General features: G+C 41.4%; 1 protein-coding gene across 1 annotated transcript in view; it reads right to left on the bottom strand.

Annotated features, from left to right (window-relative positions):
- Positions 1–3,316: 3,316 nt before the first annotated feature.
- Positions 3,317–23,138, bottom strand: part of LOC124583871 (actin cytoskeleton-regulatory complex protein PAN1-like) — a 136,493-nt gene continuing 116,671 nt past the window's right edge. Inside the window, exon 4 of the mRNA XM_047131344.1 lies at positions 3,317–3,493. Coding sequence (XP_046987300.1) covers positions 3,317–3,493 — 177 coding nt within the window. The remainder of the gene's footprint in view (positions 3,494–23,138) is intronic.

Below are 23,138 nucleotides of genomic sequence, written 5' to 3'. Positions count from 1 at the left end.
CTTTAAAAAACTTCTCCCCTTATGATAATTTCTTTTCTGTTTTCATCTACTATCTAATCACATGTTAGTCACACTCCTGGTGACCCAGAATTTGAAGTATGCATATCAGTGTATGATCCAAGTGGTGCTCCTACAGTATATCAACAAGAAAACGTGGTATAATCTATTTGCTGTATAAGTAAGTAAGCACCCTCTTTGCTTACCGCCAGGAGGCATGCACATACTCCAATGCGATGACTTAATGGAGTTGCCCACGATTTCTATCTCACTTGTATACCACCGATAACCGCAGGATGGGCGCTCAAGGACAAGTGCTGTCAGTCATCTAGCACGTGCATGCTATGAGCAACTGCCAAAATTGAATATCACTTTGAGCAGTAGTGAGATCCTCTGTTCTACCACCCTACTTGCCCAAGAACCATATCGCTCGTACTTGGTGGATACGGCCTTGGAACGTTGCGAGTTTCGTCCGCAGACTTCATGGGTTAAGTGGGATTAGTGGGTCGTAGTCATCGGCGCTTGTTGGGCTTTTTATTTGGGTGTGTAACTTAGTGTTTCGACTGTACGAAGGTATTCGGAGCTACCCACTGTTCTGAAGGATTCTTTAAACTGTGAATGTTTTATTGTTTTAATTTCAAGTTAACCCCCGATTTTATTTAGAGAGTTTACCTGTTCCAACTTGGCTACCTGACACAGCAAAGATTGTGCCAAAGTTATGCGGGGGTGGGTTGTCTAAATCCTGTCTATTGATGCTGAGCCCTACTGGTATTTCATGAATACTATATGTTCACTTTATATGTAATTAGTTTGGTACTTAGGATTTATAGCCGGCCGGGGTAGCCGTGCGGTCCTAGGCGCTACAGTCTGGAGCCGAGCGACCGCTACGGTCGCAGGTTCGAATCCTGCCTCGGGCATGGATGTGTGTGATGTTCTTTGTTAGGTTGGTTAGGTTTAATTAGTTCCAAGTTCTAGGCGACTGGTGACCTCAGAAGATAAGTCGCATAGTGCTCAGAGCCAGCCTTAGGATTTATATAAGTTCAATTTTACTACCTGCTGTTTTAGTTTATGCCATGTGGCTGTCGTTTAAATGCCATTCACACATTCTTTTATAGAACCATCCTGAGTTATTGGAACTTAAAACCAAGTTACGTAAGTTGGTATATAATCTCTTCGCTGAGATTTGCTTTCTAGCTAGTTACATGTCTGGCTATTTCTTCCTAATTTCTGGCTCTTTAGTGAGATAATTATTATTCTCTGATTAACGTAAACGTTATATTTTTAAGGTTGCCTATTGTCTGTTATGATCTGGTATGCTTACAGATACTACCTGATACGTTAACCAAATATTTATTGATGTTTGATGTATTACTTTGGAAAACATATTAATTGGAATTTTTTCTTAGTTGTAGCCACAATCATTACTGTCTACCTTCATGGATTAGGTTCCAGCTCCGTGATCTTAGCTTCATCGCTTCCTTGGGCGACCTATTCTCTTAGCTTTTTGGCTGTATGTTGCAGTCCTTTTTTGGCTGTATGTTGCAAACCTTTTTTGGGATATCTGCTTAAATGCATTCTCTCTACATGTTGCTTCCGTTTCTACTTCTGTGTGCTGATTTTGTCTGTTTTGCAAATACTTTAAACTCATTTTTAATGTTTTCGTTTCTTAATCAATTTTTGTAATTTACATCTTATAACTGATCTTAGGAATTTCGTTTCAGACGTCACTATTAGATTTATGTTTTCCTTGTTTGTATCCTCGCTTCAGATTCGTGAAGTATCACGGAAACAGCTAGCGTTTTATAGAATTTGTGTTTCTTTGGTTGTCTTTTTGTTTGTGTTTATTGTTGCCGAAACACCCTGTCCCTTATATCTTTACCATAAACAAAAAAAAAAAAAAAATGTCGCAGCGCTGTTCTAGTAGTCCTGCTTCCATATTCTGCTTTGCAGAGTTTATTTTGAGACAAACAGCCTTACTGGGGTGAAGTTCTAAGCAAGTTCATGATTTGAAATCTCAGATTAGTGCTGATCAAAACTGAAATACTTAACGTTTACTGCGTATTTTTTGGTTCTTAATAAAAACTGAATTAATTCCACCTTGTCAGGTTTCGCGTGTTACGAATAAAATTCGCAATAGCTTGCACCCGATATTAAATAACATTAATTTATCTTTTCTGGGTGACGTGTTATGTTTTATGTTTCTTGTGGCCCTGCACCTTTCCGCTCCCAGCTCCTCGCCTGCTAACGTCTTTGACGTAATTGTGACGTTTTCAGTCAGCTTCCACTGATTGCAGTTTGGTCATGTGCATGGTGGACAGCCTAGATGCAATCAGATGTGCTAAAAATTAATCAAATTGCTCTGAGCACTATGGCACTTAACATCTGAGGTCGTCAGTCCCCTAGACTTAGAATTACTTAAACCTAATTAACCTAAGGACACCACACACATCCATTCTCGATGCAGGATTCGAGCCTGCGACCGTAGCAGCAGCGCGGTTCCGGACTGAAGCGCCTAGAACCGCTAGGCCACAGCGTCCAGCAAGATGTACTCAGGTAGGAGACATTTCCCACCAGTGTCGAGGACAATTTGAAGGTTCCGAGCAGTTTTTAAATTCCCAGTTTCCACAGGCTGTCGCTATGTGTGGGGAATGACACGGAATCGGACGCGTCAGAGGAGAAGATTAGTGTTGAACGTCCCATCGACATCGAAGTCATTAGAGACGGAGCAAAAGCTCGGATTAGGAAGGGACACTTCGTCTTCAGGCAACGAGAGGCCTACCGGGACCATCCGACCGCCGTGACATCCTCAGTGGAGGGTGCGGATAGGAGGGGCGTGGAGTCAGCACACCGCTCTACCGGTCGTAATGATGGTATTCTTGACCGAAGCCGCTACTATTCGGTCGAGTAGCTCCTCAATTGGCATCACGAGGCTGAGTGCATCCCGAAAAATGGCAACAGCGCATGGCGGTCTGGATGGTCACCCACCCAAGTGCCGACCACGCCCGGCTGCGTTTAACTTCGGTGATCTCACGGGAACCGGTGTATCCACTGTGGCAAGTCCATTGCCACGGATTAGGAAAGGACGGAGAAGGAAATCGGCCGCGTCGTTTCAAAGGATCCTTCCCGGCATTTTCCTTAAGCGATTTAGGGAGATCACGGAAAACTCAAATCAAGATGGCTGGACGCGAGTTAGAATCGTCGTCCTCCAGAATGTGAGTCCAGTGTGTTAACCGCTGCGCTGTCCCGCTCGAGGACGCGTCAGAGTTGTGACGCCATAGGCGTGCCCGCTGGAGAGGACGGGGCTACGGCCGACCGCTGATTAGCTGCAGCGGCGTGGCATTGTTCTGCAGCGTCCGCAGCCACCAGGGGGAGCGCGGCCGCCTGGCGCCCCAGACAACGGCACGTGGCGCTCCGCGGACGCAGCGAGTGGGCTGCGGCACTCATTACCCGCGACGCCTTCTGCCGCCGGCGCGCCCGCCAGGCGACGCTGCATCCACTGTGCGCAGCCGCCACAATACCAGATCCTCGCCTCACAGCCTTATTATGCCTTTTCCCTCGTTACTGCATCCGAAAACAACAGCGGGAGACACTCTCAGCAGAGACGAATTAGCTGAGATGAGAGAAATCCCTCTCATGCTGTGCTGTGTCCTTCATAGCAGTGATTATTTTACACGCATACTTTCAGACAGTTTTAAATGGATAGTACACCATACACGTTACAGCTTTAACAATAGTGTGTTACGCTACGTGAGTGTGAAATGACGTCCATCATCACACGTTTACTTGCGTAAGTTTATAAGATTAAATAGACGTCATTTAGCTCCAGTATGGTGGACGTAGAGGAATGATGGGCAAAATGTAAGCAGACTGTAAATCATATTCTGGAGAGGGGCGACGGATAGAAAAAAAAAACACCATTGTTTAATACTGAAATTCGAATGATGCTGAGGAAGCAGAGGCTGTTGCATTCTAGATTGAAAAGAGAACGCACAAATGATGGGAAGCGAAGGTTAGTAGAGATTCGTACGTCTGTGAAAAGATCCATGCTGGAAGCATACAACAACTACCACCGTCACACCTTAGTAGAAGCTCTGACAGAGAACCCGTGAAAGTTATGGTCTTATGTAAAATAGCTAAGCGGGTCAAGGTCTTTCATTGAGTCCCTTGTTGACCAGTCTGCTGTGGCAGTTGAAAACACTGTAGCAATGCGAAAGCCGAATCTTTAAATCTCACGTTCAAGAAATCATTCGCACAGGAGAATCGTACAAACATACCGTCATTTGCCCATCGGAGAGACTGCAGTATGGATGACATAGTTATAAGCAAGCATGCCTGGCGTACTGAAACAATGGAGATGATAGATAAACTCCAGTGGAAGACTCTGCAGGAGAGACGCTCATTAGCTCGGTACGGGCTTTTGTTAAAGTTTCGAGAACATACCTTCACCGAAGAGTCAAGCAGTATATTGCTCCCTCCTACGTATATCTCGCGAAGAGACCATGAGGATAAAATCAGAGAGACTAGAGCCCACAGAGAAGCATACCGACAATTCTTCTTTCCACGAGCAATACGAGACTGGAATAGAAGGGAGAACCGATAGAGGTACTCAGGGTACCCTCCGCCACACACCGTCACGTGGCTTGCGGAGTATGGATGTAGATGTAGATGTAGATGTAGATGAAAGGTGTAACCTCCCCACAAAAATTTAAATGGTATTACTTTAAATGCTAATGGACATTGAGCTAAGTGTAAGCTCCCCAGAGAAATTTTGAAACACAATAGTTGAATGTTAACAAGAATACAACTTAACGTAAGCTCCCAGCAAATAAATTTAATGACAATAAAAATGAGAATCGCAATCTGACTCAAGGTGTAAGCCGTCACGAAAATAGTGAAAAACAATTCAATGCTAATGAGACTTCAGTGACAATGTAAACTCAATTAAACCAAAATATCGGCCTTTGGCCCTGTGCAAAAAAAATCATAATTAATTTCTTACCCCATTGAAACTGCATGTCAAATTTCTGCTCTTATTGTTGGCCACGGCTTGGAGGAAATGCATTGCAAGTAATATTTTTTTTTTTTTTTTTTTTTTTGAAATTTAACTGAAACTTTTCTTTAAAGGAAATGGAAGGAAATCGTTCGTTCAATTAAATAGTTCTTTTGTTAAAAATATTGCTTTGAAATCAAAATTATTATTGGGGCGATTGTTGCACAAATTATTTACAGTTAATTTACATTATTAGCTGAGCGCATTTAAAAATAATATACCTCATCCTGAATCTTGACCAGAGTGCCATGTCGACGCCCGCCGACTCCTCACACACAACTGTACTGCACGACTACTACTGACAGAGTCTGCCCACACACTACTGCTCGCAACTGTACTGCACGACTACTACTGACAGAGTACACTGGCCTACTGCTACTGACAGACTGCTCGCAACACTCGCGTGGTCAAGCGCAGACTAGCCACGATAAATGGCTCTCTGGTCAGAGACTCTGCAATGCCTCGCCATCGCCGCCACACAACATACGTGTTTCATAACCCTCCACTGGGGGGGCAAAAATTTGGCAGCGATGGTGAGTCATTTGGACTTGCCAAGCGCGGCAAAATTTTTTCTTTATTTAATGAACTTCTACAATTTACAGAATATTTAGATGTAGTACATGTTGTGCACATGCACCGAGTACAAAACATTTCAGACAAAGACAAAATGTGAGTACAAAACATAGTAGCAAATCAGAAAAATGTATATACAAATTATTTGATGGATAATAACGTGCGCACGCACTAAAAAATTCTTGAGCATTTTCAGAGCAAATAAATAGAATGGCAAAAAATCATGTTGACAAGTGACATGAGTGCACATGCACTGCAGTTCAGAACATATCAGCAAATGACGAAATGTATATACAATGAGTAACAAATGACATAAGTGCATACGCACTGAAGTATTGAACATACAGAATGAGTACAAATCATATTGAAAAATGAGAAAAGTTCAGTAGAAAACATATTAACACATAACATAAGTGCACATGCACTGTAGTTCAGAACATATCATCAAAATAAAAATGTATATACAATAAAAAACACAAGAGTGCACATATACTGTACTTCAGAATAAATCGAAAAAATGTCTTTAGCATTTTCACAACAAATAAACATAATGGCAAAAAAAATCATGTCGACAAGTGACATAAGTGTACTCGCATTGGAGTTCAGCAAATCGAAAAAATGTATATCCCATGAACATAAATGATGTTAGCCAAAAAAAATGATCTTCACTATTAGGATAGGAAAGGGAAGGATTGCATCATGGTTGTAGCACTTTAGATTGCACACAGCTGTTCTGAAAGTCCATATCTTTCCACAGAAGTGCAACACCAAGTGACACAATTTGAAGTTCTTTTCCCATCAGAATTTATCAGCGTAGCCAAAACACTGAACTGTCGTAGTAATGTTCCATGTTTTCATTTTGGCAGTACATTAGGTACACCAAACAGTGGGACCATAATAACGTCTCCATCGCTCACGGTGGTGGACAGCATGTCGTGTCTACACCCCGCTCTTACAAGGCACACCAACGTAGAATTAGTGCAAAACCAAATATAGTGCTCCATGATCACTAGGATAGACAGGACAAAATGGATATTGCAGTAATCCAGGGTAGTTAGGTCAGTAGTGGAAGGACATTAAGTCACATAATAGGCTTCATTGAGAATTACAGTAGTAGTTTGCGGCATTCATAGCCCAGTTATTGAACATTTCTGTACCAAGTATGTAGTATTACAGAATAATGTTCATAAAATTAAATTATTGGCATCATGGGTAATCGTATTACAATAAACAGTGGCAGTCCTTGGCCAGTTACAAAGCATATTTAGTATGACAGAATAATGTTCATCAGAAGTCTTCATTGAAAAAAAAGTCAATTATTGGCCTAGCATTAACATAATACATTGAGTGATACAAATTATTGGCACTCATTGGCCAGGTACCAAAACATGAAAAAACATCATTGAAAACAGGAGCTAATTAATGGCATAATTAATAACATAATTCTTTTAGTGACATTAATTATTGGCACTCAGTGGCCAGTTAGCAAAATATGAAAAGTCATAATTCATTTAGTTATATTAATTATTGGCACTCAGTGGCCAGTAAGTATTGAATATTATAAAACATTGTTCATCATTCAGTATTATTCAGAACTCTCTTAAATGAGTAGCATTATTTGAAACTGGTGATACACACCATTAAGAAGTCATGACTAAAAATCAGTTAATTACAGTCATAGCATTAATAATCATGGGCATTATAAGTAGTCTCATTACAATAAATAGTGGCAGTTATTAGCCAGTTACAAAGCATTATTATTTTTTTTTTTTTTGTATCATTAAGAAGTCATTACTGAAGTGACATACTATTCAGAGCTGATCAGTATTATTCAGAACTCTCTTAAACTAGTAACATTATTTGGGACTGGTAATACATTTTTTTGTTAGCAATGCATTGCTTAGGGTAATTATAGGGGAAAGCAAGAGAGAAGAATTTGCTTCTGGGTTATTAGTATAAATGAAAAGTGTGTAACGTCATTCGTCATAAGTCAGCTGTGGCAAGATTATGAAACAAGTAGAGTATATGTAACCACATTCATAGATTTAATGAACAAATGCTTATAGCACATTAATCTCATAAATAATTTCTCCTGCAAAAAATATATAAAAATGGATTATTAAGCTGAAAAGAGAAATGCATTTTATGCTGAAAAGTAGTGAACTTCGAATTAACAGGTAGTGAAATGTGTGTAAAAAATGTGTTCCATAGCTGTCCTTTCCAAAACCTTCAGTCATTATACTGTGCAATATAACACCTGCTGTCAAATCGAACTGCAACAAATACTTAAATAACTACATAGCCTAAATATAACTTCAACATTATCCTCATCTGCAAAGAAAAAAACTTCATTATCCATATCATCAAAAACTCCATTATCATCATCACCTGTAAAGAAAAACTTAATTATTCATAGCAGCATATTCTTCATCATTATTCATTAGCATTCATTATCATCTGCAAAAAAATCACTTCATTACTCATTACACAACTATTCCATATCTCTAGCATATTTCATCACTAAAACTAAGATGTGTAGTTCTGTCTGGCAGCCTGCATCAATCCTTGTATTCTGAAAGAAAAATTAGTTAAGACTGCTATTCTACGATGAGTATAGTATATTCTTGTTAATGCTTGTTAATCCTGATCCATTTACTCTTCCTCATAACGTTATTGCATCTCCTTTCGTTTATTCCGTAGGTGAAATTCCCATTTCTGTTGAATTTATTTCTTACACGCATCATTTCTTTCTGAAATTGATGAACAGAGATTAATGCCTTGCATTTAAATCATATACCCATTAAATAATGACTGGTTTATGGTAACATAATTAAGTATACAACATAACATGACAGAAAACGTAATATGTCAAAGACATTGACAGGGTTCAGATGCAAAAATGTACACAGAATATCACAATGCAGCGGCAAAAATAAAAAAAAAAAAAAAAAAAATGTAAAACAGTCACGATCTTGAGATGTCATAGGGCAAAAAGAATGTCAAAATCAACTGGTGTGTTATACCTTAACTATTTCACAGTGCATATAAACAAAACATGAAAACAATCACACATAAAAAGACAAAATGTGACGTTCGTTGTGTTCAGCTTGTATGTAGTGTAGTTAATAGAGGCGAGAATTGAAGACTTTAATGGAGAGAGAATTTGATAAAATTAATACGTCATTACATAGAATTGCATAATTATTCATAAAATACGTAAGTTCATCTGGAAAAATATGCACGGTCTGATGTGTAACGACAAGAAAAGCGACCTGCTAACCTTACCTCGCCGGGCACTTGCCAAGAAAAATACGATAATCATCAATAATTAGTCATGTGAATATAATTGCATTAGTAAATGGCATCATAGTGTGTTGAATCATACAGTGTCTTCATTCAATAAAGGGTTTAATATTTGACCAATGGTGGTTGCGTTTCGATTTTCTGGTTCTCAAAGTTTCGACGTGTACCACATTGGGATGAGGAATGCTGCGAATCCGATATGGTCCTGCGTATAGAAGTTCAAATTTACTGCACTTACCTTTTATTCTGCTGGATAAATAGTGTGTACGCACTAATATCTTCTGTCCAACGTGAAAGTCGCGGCGTGTACAAACCCGTTTTTGCTGTCTTCTCCGGCGTTCTGCGGCACGTTTGATGTTGTTCAGCGCAATGTTAATTATTTCATGGTGACGTAGGCCACGACATTTAGGGAAGTATACTAATTCTTTAATTTTGTTTGGTGGTTCAACGTTTTTCAGTATAACAGACGGAGATAGCATAGTGGATTCATTTGGAATGGAATTAATTACATCTTGGAATGAGAGCATGTGTGTATCCCAATTAATGTGTCTTTTGTGGCAATATATTCTACACAGTTTACCAATTTCTTTCATTAATCGTTCACAGGGGTTCGAAGAAGCATGGTACTTGGATATATAGATCGGAGAAATGTTTCTAGCTCGTAACATACGTGTCCATGTAGCAGAACGAAATTGTGATCCATTATCAGAAATTACTCTCATCACATGCCCTACATGAAATAGAAAATGTTTTACAAATGCTTTCGAAACAGCTTCAGCAGTAGCTTTGCCTAACGGAGTGAAAGTAACAAATTTTGAAGTGAGCTCAACAGCGACAAAGATGTAGCAAAAACCTCTGGTAGTTCTCGGAATTGGACCAAAAATGTCTACAGCGGCCATATGTCTTAATTTAACAGGTATAATGGGATATAATGGAGGAATATGTGAAGTGGTGTCTGCCTTAGCTTTCTGGCAAATTTTACAAGACGCTAAAACTCGTCGTATACGTTTTTCCATGTTGGTGAAATAACAGTTCTGTCTCAGTATAAGAAAACATTTTCGTGCTCCGTAATGTGCGTAACTTAAATGAGTGTACCAGATTAATTTGTTAACCAGTTCGTCAGGAATGCATAATAACCAGTTGTTGCTGTGAGGATGAGAGCGGCGAAACAGAATGTCATTGCGTACTGTGTAATGGTTTCTAATCGTAACATTATTCCTATCTTGCCAAAGGTGTTTAATTTCTTTCCACACATTGTCTTTACTTTGCTCTTTTGCTATGTCCTGTAATGACGATGAAATAAAATTTTCAAATGCAACTTGTTGAATGTACATTACGCTGAAATTTGCTTTACAGAAGTTGGTTGCGACGTCTTGCTGATTGTTGCAGAGAGAACGAGATAGTGCGTCTGCTATAACATTTTGTGTGCCGGGAATGTGAACTATTGTAAAATTAAATTCCTGTAAATAAAGTTTCCATCTGCTTAATCTGTTGTGAGTGAATTTAGCCGAAAGTAAAAATTGTATCGCTCTGTGGTCTGTGTAAACGGTGGTGTGTCTGCCATAAAGAAAGTGTCTAAATCTCGTGAAAGCCCATACAACACATAATGTTTCCAATTCTGTAACGGAGTAATTTCGTCCAGCAGGTGACAAAATGCGACTTGCAAATGCGATGTTTTTAATTACTGTTGAACCATCTTCTTCAATTTTCTGGAAAATATGTACGCCTAAAGCGGTGTTAGAACTGTCGGTGGCAATGGAAAAATTTCTAGTAAGATCTGCGTGCGATAAAAGTGGAGCATTCAACAGAGCATGTTTCAGGTTCACGAATTCAGAGTGTGCTTGCTTATCCCATGACCAAATACTGTTTTTACCCGTTAATTGGCATAATCTAGGCGCATCTAAAGCAGAATGATGAATAAATTTACGAAAAAAGTTAATTAAACCCAAAAAACTGCGTAATTGTTTTTTCGTTGTAGGAACAGTAATGTCACGTAAAGCTTGAAGTTTTTCCGGATCAAGCGCAATGCCTTCTGCTGAAATTACGTGTCCAAGAAATTTTATAGAAGTTTTGCCAAAGTGCGATTTACTAAGATTAACTGTGAGTCCTTGTGCATGGAAAGTTTGCAACAGTTGTTCAAGAATCATATTGTGTTCAGACCAGTTAGCTTCTGCAATAAGAGTATCGTCTACGTACGTCGTAATTCTGTCTTTAAGTTCTGTCGGAAGTATAGTGTTCAAACCGCGAATAAAGGCTGCTGAAGAAATAGTTAAGCCGAATGGTAATTTGCAAAATTGATAACAGTCGCCAAAACAAAGAAAGGCTGTGTATTTTCTGTAATTCGGGTGAAGTTGAATTTGCCAAAATCCCGATTTCAAATCTAATGTAGAATAAATAGCAGTACCATGAAATTTCTGTAAAAGTTCCTCTAAAGTCTGTGGTCGATCTGTTTCATTAATAATAATGTCATTAATGTGACGTGAATCAAGTACAAGGCGAAGTGAGCCATCTTTTTTCTTAACAATATGTAGCGGGTTTATGTACGGGCTAACTGCCGGTTCTATAATTCCTTGGTCAAGCATATCCTGCAACTCTTTTTTAACCTCTTCTCTGTGGATATATGGAATGGGATAATGCTTTGCTTTAAATGTGTCGTGCTGTTTCACTTGAAATTCATACATAAAACCGGACATAGTACCAGGAATGTTGTCAAAAACTGGAGCTTGCTGTAAAAGAATTTTGTGTAATTGCGTTCCTTCGTCGTCTGTAGTTGCACTGCTTTGTTTAACTTTATCGGAAATCATCTGTATTACGTCGTAGTCAGCTTCGTCTAGAGTATTATACACTCCTGGAAATTGAAATAAGAACACCGTGAATTCATTGTCCCAGGAAGGGGAAACTTTATTGACACATTCCTGGGGTCAGATACATCACATGATCACACTGACAGAACCACAGGCACATAGACACAGGCAACAGAGCATGCACAATGTCGGCACTAGTACAGTGTATATCCACCTTTCGCAGCAATGCAGGCTGCTATTCTCCCATGGAGACGATCGTAGAGATGCTGGATGTAGTCCTGTGGAACGGCTTGCCATGCCATTTCCACCTGGCGCCTCAGTTGGACCAGCGTTCGTGCTGGACGTGCAGACCGCGTGAGACGACACTTCATCCAGTCCCAAACATGCTCAATGGGGGACAGATCCGGAGATCTTGCTGGCCGGGGTACTTGACTTACACCTTCTAGAGCACGTTGGGTGGCACGGGATACATGCGGACGTGCATTGTCCTGTTGGAACAGCAAGTTCCCTTGCCGGTCTAGGAATGGTAGAACGATGGGTTCGATGACGGTTTGGATGTACCGTGCACTATTCAGTGTCCCCTCGACGATCACCAGTGGTGTACGGCCAGTGTAGGAGATCGCTCCCCACACCATGATGCCGGGTGTTGGCCTTGTGTGCCTCGGTCGTATGCAGTCCTGATTGTGGCGCTCACCTGCACGGCGCCAAACACGCATACGACCATCATTGGCACCAAGGCAGAAGCGACTCTCATCGCTGAAGACGACACGTCTCCATTCGTCCCTCCATTCACGCCTGTCGCGACACCACTGGAGGCGGGCTGCACGATGTTGGGGCGTGAGCGGAAGACGGCCTAACGGTGTGCGGGACCGTAGCCCAGCTTCATGGAGACGGTTGCGAATGGTCCTCGCCGATACCCCAGGAGCAACAGTGTCCCTAATTTGCTGGGAAGTGGCGGTGCGGTCCCCTACGGCACTGCGTAGGATCCTACGGTCTTGGCGTGCATCCGTGCGTCGCTGCGGTCCGGTCCCAGGTCGACGGTGCACCTTCCGCCGACCACTGGCGACAACATCGATGTAGTGTGGAGACCTCACGCCCCACGTGTTGAGCAATTCGGCGGTACGTCCACCCGGCCTCCCGCATGCCCACTATACGCCCTCGCTCAAAGTCCGTCAACTGCACATACGGTTCACGTCCACGCTGTCGCGGCATGCTACCAGTGTTAAAGACTGCGATGGAGCTCCGTATGCCACGGCAAACTGGCTGACACTGACGGCGGCGGTGCACAAATGCTGCGCAGCTAGCGCCATTCGACGGCCAACACCGCGGTTCCTGGTGTGTCCGCTGTGCCGTGCGTGTGATCATTGCTTGTACAGCCCTCTCGCAGTGTCCGGAGCAAGTATGGTGGGTCTGACACACCGGTGTCAATGTGTTCTTTTTTCCATTTCCAGGAGTGTAGTTATGTACGTACGTATCCGTGAACAATGTGGGATTACCGTCTATGTTACGTGACACGGAAATGACCTCTGTGCGATTAATTGTTTGCTCTTCCGCAGATAGTGAGTGCTGAAATTCTAAAGCAAATTGTATATTTTCATCCTTCAACATTAAATAAGAATTCTGAAAATCAATAACTGCGTCATGTTGTACCAGAAAATTCGTACCTAAAATAACATCTGTTGTCAATAAAGGAACAATCCAAAAATTAGAGTGAAAAGTGTGACCTGCAATACAAAATGATAAATGCGTCTGTAATTTAACGTCTACACCTTTACTCGATACTGCTCCTTTTACTTTCATTTTGCCTAAAGGTAATGTCGGATAGGTATTCTCTTTGTTACACTCGTTAAAAGTTTCTTCATTTATTACTGATATAGGTGATCCGGAATCGATTACTGCTGAAAATTTCGATGAACCAATTTTAATTTCGATGACAGGATGTGAAATAGTTTTCTGAACAAATGGTCTTTCCTGCAAGAGAGTGTCTCTGATATCGTCAAAAGTAATTACATTTTCGTGAACAACATTTTGCGTGTCTAAAGTAGTGCTTGTATTATTGGAAGATGCGACCTGTACAGTATCTAGTCCGATTCTATCTGATGTGTTACTATTTTCAGCTGGATGTTGTGGCATTTCTACTATTTGAACAGTTCTATTACTTCTTACAGACGTATTACGCTCTGGATGATACCTACTGTCGGGTTCATTCATGAGAATAGGTTCTTGTGTATAATTTTGCTGTTGGTATGTCCGACTGTTGTTAGATGTACGCTGAAAATTGTTCTCATTATTCTTACGTCTGTCGTAATAGTCATTCCTATACGGTGTATTGCGATAGGAATTGAAATACTGTCTTCTCTGTACGTAGTTGTTTCCTTGCTGCCGTGTGTTACTGTTTGTTGGATCTGGGACTATACGTCCACGCGGCGAAACATTAAAGTTAGGTTGACCTTGTGCATTCCATTGTTGGTTAGGTATGCTAACCGGCTGGTTTTGATGTTGCTGTTGTGAAACACCTCTATTGTTACTAAAGTGTGGTTCCTGTTGCTGAAAATTTTGACGATATTGATAGTTAGAATTTTGGCTGTTTTTAAAGTTTTGGTAGTTGTCGTTCCTAAAGCGTCTGTTACCTTTTCTATTAAAATTACGCGTCTGATCATAATTGCTGTACGTTTGTTGGCCTTGGTTGTTATATGTGAAGTTTTTGTTTACGAAAGAATAGTCTGATTGCTGCACTTCTAAAAGCTGTAAAAGATCTCTGAATGCTGAAATGTTTTCTTTTTGCTGGCCCGTTAGAAGTGACACCCTTAATGACCGAGGTAATTTAGAGATGCATAATTGTATAAGTGCGGATTCACTGTACGGTTCACTTAGGTACTGGTTTTGTTGCACCATGTGCTCAAAAAATTGCGTCACACTGGGAAAATTTGAGTTCTCGTAATTTGGCAAACTAATTAACTGATCTTTAATCCCGCGCTGTGTCGTCTTCGACCAATACGCTGACAGAAAAGCATTCTGAAACTCTTCTACTGAATAGCATTGCCTCGCGATCGGTCTCATACGAGTTGCCGGTTCGCCTTCCAAAAAGCTGCAAATAAATTCAAGTTTATTCGTAACAGGCCAAGTCGATGGAAAAGCAAAGCTAAACTGTTGTATCCAATCCAGTGGGTGAATCTGTGTTCTGTCGTTTTTAAACACTTTAAACTTTCTCACTGACAGAAAATGTTTGTAATCAAAATTATCGTCTCTGTGTAATGGAACAGGTTCAGTATTGTAAGAGAATCTATTTGTCTGTGTCCGTTCTGAATCTAAGTCCCGTACTCTCTGCAGATTGCCCAAATTATACGCGTTGCGCGAGTCTGACAGATGTTCGCAAAGTGGCGTCTGCTGTGATGTGTTATTAACTGAAATACTTTTCATCTCTGTTACCTCTTGTTGTAAACTCGATAACTTTCTACGTAACGTGTTATTAGACGAATCGATCTCATTAATTGTCTGCTGTAAATTTTTAAATTCAGGTGTTTGATTAAATGAAACCGGTGAAGTATCGTCTGATTTGTTGTCATTACTACTTTCTATAACATCAATACGACTGGCCAATTCATCATATTTTTCAGTCAGTATTTTTACCTGCCCATCAGACTTAGTGTCAGAGGCATTAATCTGTTTTTGCAATTTACGTGTTGTTTCGTTCAGTTTTTTAACGTCAGTTTTGACGACATCGGAATCCTGTGTTAGTTCTAATTGTTCGAGTCTGTCGGTCACTGTTTGAAAATCGGTTGTGTATGTGTCTGTTTTCGATTTAAGATCAGAAATTTCGTCGCGTAATTCTGTGTTCGACTGTTTGATGGAATTAATTTCGTCGCACACTGTAGCAATATTGTTATCTGCATATGTCTTCGCTTTCGCGAACATTTTACGTTTGTCTTCTTGTCTCTGTGCTGTGATTGTTTCCATTACTTGTCGTTTTACTTTGTTTTGATCCTGAATAAATTTACGGAAACGCGTATCACTGTTTTGTATATGGTGATTAAAGCGTTCGTCAATCTGAGTGTTCTGTTGGTCGAATTTCGCGTCGATCTTTTCATTCATTGTGCGCGAAAGTTCTGCTGTCATTGCTTTAAATTCGTCCCGTAATTGTGTAGCTTTTTCAGAGCATTGTTTAGCGACTCCGTTAATTTCGTCTCTAAGTGTTTCTGTTGCGGCTGTTTGCATTTCCCTTAATTCCTGACCAACAGACCTAATTTCTTCGCTACTTTTTTTTGAACAAGCCTCAATTTCCACGCGCAACTGTTCCTTAGTGTCATGGCACTGCGCAGCAACGGCTCTAATTTGTTCACTAAGCTGTCTGGAACTGTTGTCTAATTTATCATTTAGCTGTTTGGAACTGTTGTCTAATTTATCATTTAGTTGTTTGGAACTGTTGTCTAATTTTTCATTTAGCTGTTTGGAACTGTTGTCTAATTTATCATTTACTTGTTTGAATTGTTGTCTAATTTTTCATTTAAGTGTTGTTTGAGATTTTCGTTATCTTGTTTGACCTGTTCACTAAGTTGTTGTTTGAGATCTTCACTCTGTTGTTTGGAATCTTCCTTATTTTGTAGCAATATTGCCATAATTTGACCCAATGTAACATTCTCTACCCCATTCACTGTGCTGTTTAATGGTGGATCTGGAATTGTCGCATTTTGTGTGACCATTTGGTCATTCTGAGATTCACAAAAAGGTTTGTCAGCCGGATGTACACTGTCAGACATTATTTCGGAATTAAATAAATCCGTCGTACTTTGTGTATCCTGTTCATTTTCGTTAGACAAATTTGTGTGTTCATCACGTAAATTTAGTAAACCGGTTGTGTTAGGCTGGGCAGTGCTCATTACAATAGAGCGTCCCGCATCATCGATTGTCGTCAAATCAACAGAGGACATAACCGAGTTCGTTTGTTCATCATTAAGACAAAAGTCATCATTAGTGGTTGGAATGCACTGATTGTTAGTAAACGCAGGATTGTTATCATTACACTGCGTGTCACATGTCCTATCGGTAAAGTAGTTTGAGTCGGTAGTTTCATTCATAATACCTAGCGATACACTATTCACAGTCTTTCGCGGCATTTTTACAATAGTCAATTATTCACAAAACAAATAAGCACAAATGCAAAAGCAACACAGAAATACAACAGAGCAACCAATTGCCGTTCACCTGTAGAAAGAAAGTCACAATATTAGTAAAAGCGTTGCGCCAAATTCTAATTATATCTAAGCAAATAGGAGCAGATATCTGACTGCTTTTCAAAAGATTCTCAACGAAATACGATCCTGGACTGGATGTCGCCAAGTGTAACCTCCCTACAAAGATTTAAATGGTATTACTTTAAATGCTAATGGACATTGAGCTAAGTGTAAGCTCCCCAGAGAAATTTTGAAACACAATAGTTGAATGTTAACAAGAATACAACCTAATGTAAGCTCCCAGCAAATAAATTTAATGACAATGAAAATGAGATCGCAATCTGACTCAAGGTGTAAGCTGTCACGAAAATAATGAAAAACAATTCAATGCTAATGAGACTTCAGTGACAATGTAAACTCAATTAAACCAAAATATCGGTCTTTGGCCCTGTGCAAAAAAAATCATAATTAATTTCTTACCTCATTGAAACTGCATGTCAAATTTCTGCTCTTATTGTTGGCCACGGCTTGGAGGAAATGCATTGCAAGTAATATATATATATATATTTTTTTTTTAAATTTAACTGAAACTTTTCTTTAAAGGAAATGAAAGGAAATCGTTCGTTCAATTAAATAGTTCTTTTGGTAAAAATATTGCTTTGAAATCAAAATTATTGTTGGGGCCGTTGTTGCACAAATTAATTACAGTTAATTTACATTATTAGCTGAGCGCATTTAAAAATAATATACCTCATCCTGAATCTTGACCAGAGTGCCATGTCGACGCCCGCCGACTCCTCACACACAACTGTACTGCACGACTACTACTGACAGAGTCTGCCCACACACTACTGCTCGCAACTGTACTGCACGACTACTACTGACAGAGTACACTGGCCTACTGCTACTGACAGACTGCTCGCAACACTCGCGCGGTCAAGCGCAGAGTAGCCACGATAAATGGCTCTCTGGTCAGAGACTCTGCAATGCCTCGCCATCGCCGCCACACAACATACGTGTTTCAAAGGTCTGAAGGTAAATAAATCACCAGGTCCGGATGGAACCCCATTTAGGTTTTACAAACAGTACTCTGCTATTGGCCACTTACCTAGGCTACGTTTATCGTGAATGTCTCGCCCAAAGTTCGCAGCGACTGGGTAAAAGCACGCGTGACACCAGTTCATAAGAAGGATAAAAGAACAGACTCGCTAAATTACAGACCAATATCCCCAAGTTGGGTAGGCTGCAGAACCCTTGAACATATCCTCAGTTCGAATATAGCAAACTCTCTTGAGACAGAGAAGCCTGTGTCCACGAATCAGCATGGTTTTGGAAAGCATCGCCCGTGAAAATTCAGCTTGCTCTTTTCTCGCATGAGATTTTGCGAACAATGGATGAGCGGCAAGAGGCGGATTCCAAGTTTCTATATTTCCGGAAATCGTTTGACACGGTGCCCCATGACAGGCTGCTAACGAAGGTACGAGCATACTGAATAAACTCGCAGCCATCTGAGTGACTCACAGACATCATAAGTAACAGAACCTGGTATGTTGGTCTGGACGGCAAGTGTTCATCAGAGCCGGCCGCGGTGGCCGTGCGGCTCTAGGCACCTCAGTCCGGAACCGCGTGACTGTAACGGTCGCAGGTCCGAATCCTGCCTCGGGCGTGGATGTGTGCGATGTCCTTAGGGTGGTCGTGCGGCTCTAGGCACTTCAGTCCGGAACCGCGTGACTGCTACGGTCGCAGGTTCGAATCCTGCCTCGGGCGTGGATGTGTGCGATGTCAAAAAAAAAAAAAAAAAAAAGGTTCAAATGGCTCTGAGCACTATGGGACTCAACTGCTGAGATCATTAGTCCCCTAGAACTTAGAACTAGTTAAACCTAACTAACCTAAGGACATCACAAACATCCATGCCCGAGGCAGGATTCGAACCTGCGACCGTAGCGGTCTTGCGGTTCCAGACTGCAGCGCGTTTAACCGCACGGCCACTTCGGCCGGCACTGTGCGATGTCCTTAGGTTAGTTAGGTTTAAGTAGTTCTAAGTTCTAGGGGACTGCTGACCTCAAATGTTGAGTCCCATAGTGCTCAGGCCATTCTTTTGTTCATCAGAGACAAGGGTATCGTCAGGAGTGCTTCAGAGAAGTGCTACAGGACTGCTGTTTTTCTCTATGTACATAAATGATTTGGCGGGCAGAATGTGCAGCAATCTCGAGTTGTTTGCTGATGATGTCGTTGTGTACGTTAAGGCGACGAAGTTGAGTCACTGTATGAAGACACACGACGACTTAAACTAAATTTCCGGTTGGTGTGATGAATGGTAGCTAGCTCTAAGTGTAGAAAAAGGTAAGTTAATCTATATGAGTAGGGAGAACACACCTGTAATGTTCGGATACAGTGTTACGATTAGTATTAAATATCTGGGCGTAGCGCTACAAAGCGATATTAAATGGAACGAGCATGTGCGAACTGTGATAGGGAAGGCGAATGGTCGACTTCTGTTGACTGGGAGAATTTTGGGGAAGAGTGGTTCACTGCAAAAGAGACCGCATATAGGACGCTGGTGAGACTTATTCTTGAGTGATTCTCGAGTGTTTGGAATCCATACCAGGTCGGAATGAAGGATGATATTGAAGCACTTAAATACACACGTGGAATTTTCTGATACGAGTTGTCCAGGAAGGCGTGGCAACAGCCCTCTTTGTAAATCTCTTCATTAGGTTGCCTGTCTGCAGGAGTGAATTAATTCTAGCGACCAGAGGGAACCAGCAGAATTACAAGTGCTATTTGTGACTATAAGATTTCTGCAACCTTCAGCAGGCTTCCAATTACCAGTGCGTCAGTAACAGATAGCTATAAAATGCCGCACGTACCAACTTATTCTATAATACCCGCCCTGGATCGCGTAAATCCAAATTGTGGTGAAAGGGTTAAACACAAGCGCTGGACAATGCCTCTAACGGCAAAAGACAATCCATACCATCTGCTCTTTCTTTCTGTACCGGAACAGACTACAACATCCTAGAAGCCTTTTCAAATTAGAGGACGACTGCAACCTACCTTCATTCTTGTTCGTACACCGCATCATTCCGAAAGGCTTTTCGACGCTTTGTAGCCTGCAATGAAGTAGTTTCGTTCTGACTAGGTAGTCACTGAATCTTTCGCATCTTCAGTCTCAATATTTATCCATTCTTTTGCCGAAACAGATTTCATCTTCAGACACAACGACCATTTTAACAAAAAGGGATCCAAGTTGCGGAAGTAGATAATATATATGATGAACAAGACTCCAGTACAGATAAGACACAACGAAGGGTTACTAGCACTTCGAATATACACTGCGAAGCACAATTACAGAATTACGTTTTCGAAACCCTGCAATTGTCTTTCATTGCGACGCAGAGGTCTGATTTAGACTCCCTCTGTAATATTGCAAAAGCATGGTGCCCTGTGACGTCGTTCTCCATCTAGAAAACGCAAAAAGCAGCAAGGTGTCCATGAATGCGGAAAATAGGCCAGAGCTCATATTTCATGTAAGTGTGAAGTGGATTAATGATGTCACATTGGCACCAAATTCCACTACGTTTCTGACATATGCCACTGTGCACTTGTCACACCGCGTCTTCCCACACTTCACTCCTTTCCTTGAGGCCTCTGCGATGTAAGTTAGAACCATGGTACCTAGCATAGAGGTCAAGCTGTTTTTTTTTATTATTATTTTACTTTTGGCTGACCGAGGAAAAATCCTTCTGCACACTGCCGCTCACGAGCGACACGTAAAGGCTTCAGGTAGTGGCATAAAGAGCGTCAATAGAACTACCTCGTGGGCGAAAACGACAGTGCGATGAGCAACAAGGCGACGTTCTTGACAACCTTTGATATTATTGACACCCGCTGGATGGTTCAACCCTCCTCTAAGGATATCGTGTGCCAGCATCCGAACTTGAAGTGACCGCCCGTCTTTGGAGCGTAGTGCGACCGCAATTTTGTGTTCTGATATACAGAGTGGAACCTCTATGGACTTAAAAAAATCATTCGACAACATTTCAACGTGATACTGAGCACTAAAGGATGCTTATGCTTAATAAGCCTTACTATTTCGCGTCCTCCGCTGATTGGAGTGGTGGATTTTGGGGGGGGGGGGGGTCGGAAGAAGGGCGTGGTGTTGACACTTGCTTGAATAAAACGGCAAAGGGTTCATCTAATAGATCACCCAGGTTGGCTGCAGCACCCTCAGTAATACACAAATGATTGTTGGGGACTTTAAAATATACCTGTGCAGAGACATCTCGTCATGGAGACAGGCGTTTGCAGACAGTGTACACTGGGGCTTAGGCTCGACCCAGCAGGTATGCGGAATGAGGAGGGGTACTAGGGGGCTGCCTGACTGGAGGCGACTAGGACTCTGTCACGGGAGGTATCTGTATATGCACATTTCTAAAGTGCTCAGTAAAGATGGGTAAGTGGCACTGAGAGTATTGTCGATCTGTGGGTCCCTCTGCCGTTTTGTTCAAGTGTAAATGTCACGTTTTCATTATCAGCAATGCAAATTTATGCGTTTTCAGTTCCCCTCTACACCCCTAACCCCCAAGCTTCGGATTCCCACGACTCAGGAGGGCTGAAAAAGATAAATTCCTCTTTTCCACTTCCTGATATTCGGAAAACGTTCAAATTTCGGCGAATAGCCTTGAACATTCCTTAGTGATTCTACCCTGAATACCATAGCAAAAGTAGCAGTCACTCTGCGCTCCAGAGGCTTGCTATCACTTTCCGTGGGGTTGCTCTCCCAAAAAGTCCTTACAGAACGGTTGAATTGTCCTCGAAGTGCGAGCAGTGTCAAAGATTCTCAAAAACATCGTGCTCTTGCTGCTTCTTGTTGTTGTGGTCTTCAGTCCAGAGACCGGTTTGGTGCAGCCATCCACGCTACTTTGTCTTGCGCAAGCCTCTTCATCTAAGAGTAACTACTGCAACCTACATCCTTCTGAATCTGCTTAGTGTATTCATCTCTTGGGCTCCCTCTACGATTTTTACCCTCCACGCTGCCCTCCAATGCTAAATTGGTGATCCCTTGATGCCTCAGAACGTTTCCTACCAACCGATCCCTTCTACTAGTGAAGTTGTGCCACAAATTTTTCTTCTCCCCACTTCTACTCAGTATCGCCTCATTAGTTACGTGATATACCCATCTAATCTTCAGCATTCTTCTGTAGCACCACCCGACGAAAGCTTCTATTCTCTTCTTGTATAAACTATTTACGTCCATGTTTCACTTCCATACATAGCTACACTCTATATAAATACTTTCAGAAAGGACTTCCTGACACGTAAATCTATACTCGATGTTAAGAAATTTCTCTTCTTGATAAACGGTTTTCTTGCCATTAGCAGTCTACATTTTATATCCTTTCTATTTCGATCATCATCAGCTGTTTTGCTGATCAAATACCAAAAGTCATCTTTTACTTTAAGTATCTCATTTCCTAATCCGTTTCCCTCAGCATCACTGGATTTAATTCGACTGCATTGCATTATCCTCGTTTTGCTTTTGTTGATGTTCATCTTGTACCCGACTTTCGAGACACTGTCCATTCCGTTCAGCTGCTCTTCCAGCTCCTCTGCTATCTCTGAAAGGATAACTGTATTGCTTATCGCATTGAAAGTTGTCGTTTTCGATTGCTAGATGTGTGGAAGTCAACGCCCCAGGGAAAAGGGTGTTTTAATTGACGTCCTTTATGCCACCCCCTGAGGCCCTTTCGTGTCGATTCTCAGAGAGAATGTGTCTGAAATGTCTTCTTTGGCCACGCTTAGGGAAATACCGTAATTTCATCGCTTGGTGTCGCCGTTCTGAGATACCATCGCGAAGTTGTCAAAAGAAGGGGTTAAATGTAGGTAAGACGTACCGTGACGACCTTCTCACATGTGACACACCCACGGTAGCGTTGGGTAGAAGTTTGGGGAAATTTGGTGCCAGTGTAACATCGTTAAACTATCCTACATCTCACATTAAGTTCTGAGCTCCGGCCTTTTCTTCGCATGTATCGACAACTCGCTGTTTGTTGAAGTGGAGAATAACGTCACAGGGCGTCACGCATTTTCTTCATTACAGAGAAAGGTTGCACGAACCTTTGAGCCAAATTTCAAATTTCTACGTCGTAATGGGAGGCAATCACGAGATTTCGAAGAACTGATCCTTTAATAGTAGTGCCCAGTGTGTTCGCCCATGACACTGCGTTTGGAAACGAA

The sequence above is a fragment of the Schistocerca americana genome, chromosome 1, assembly GCF_021461395.2.
Source record: "Schistocerca americana isolate TAMUIC-IGC-003095 chromosome 1, iqSchAmer2.1, whole genome shotgun sequence".
Taxonomy (NCBI): Eukaryota; Metazoa; Arthropoda; class Insecta; order Orthoptera; family Acrididae; genus Schistocerca; species Schistocerca americana.
The sequence above is the reverse complement of the archived record's forward strand: the minus strand, read 5'-3'. Positions and strand labels throughout refer to the sequence as shown.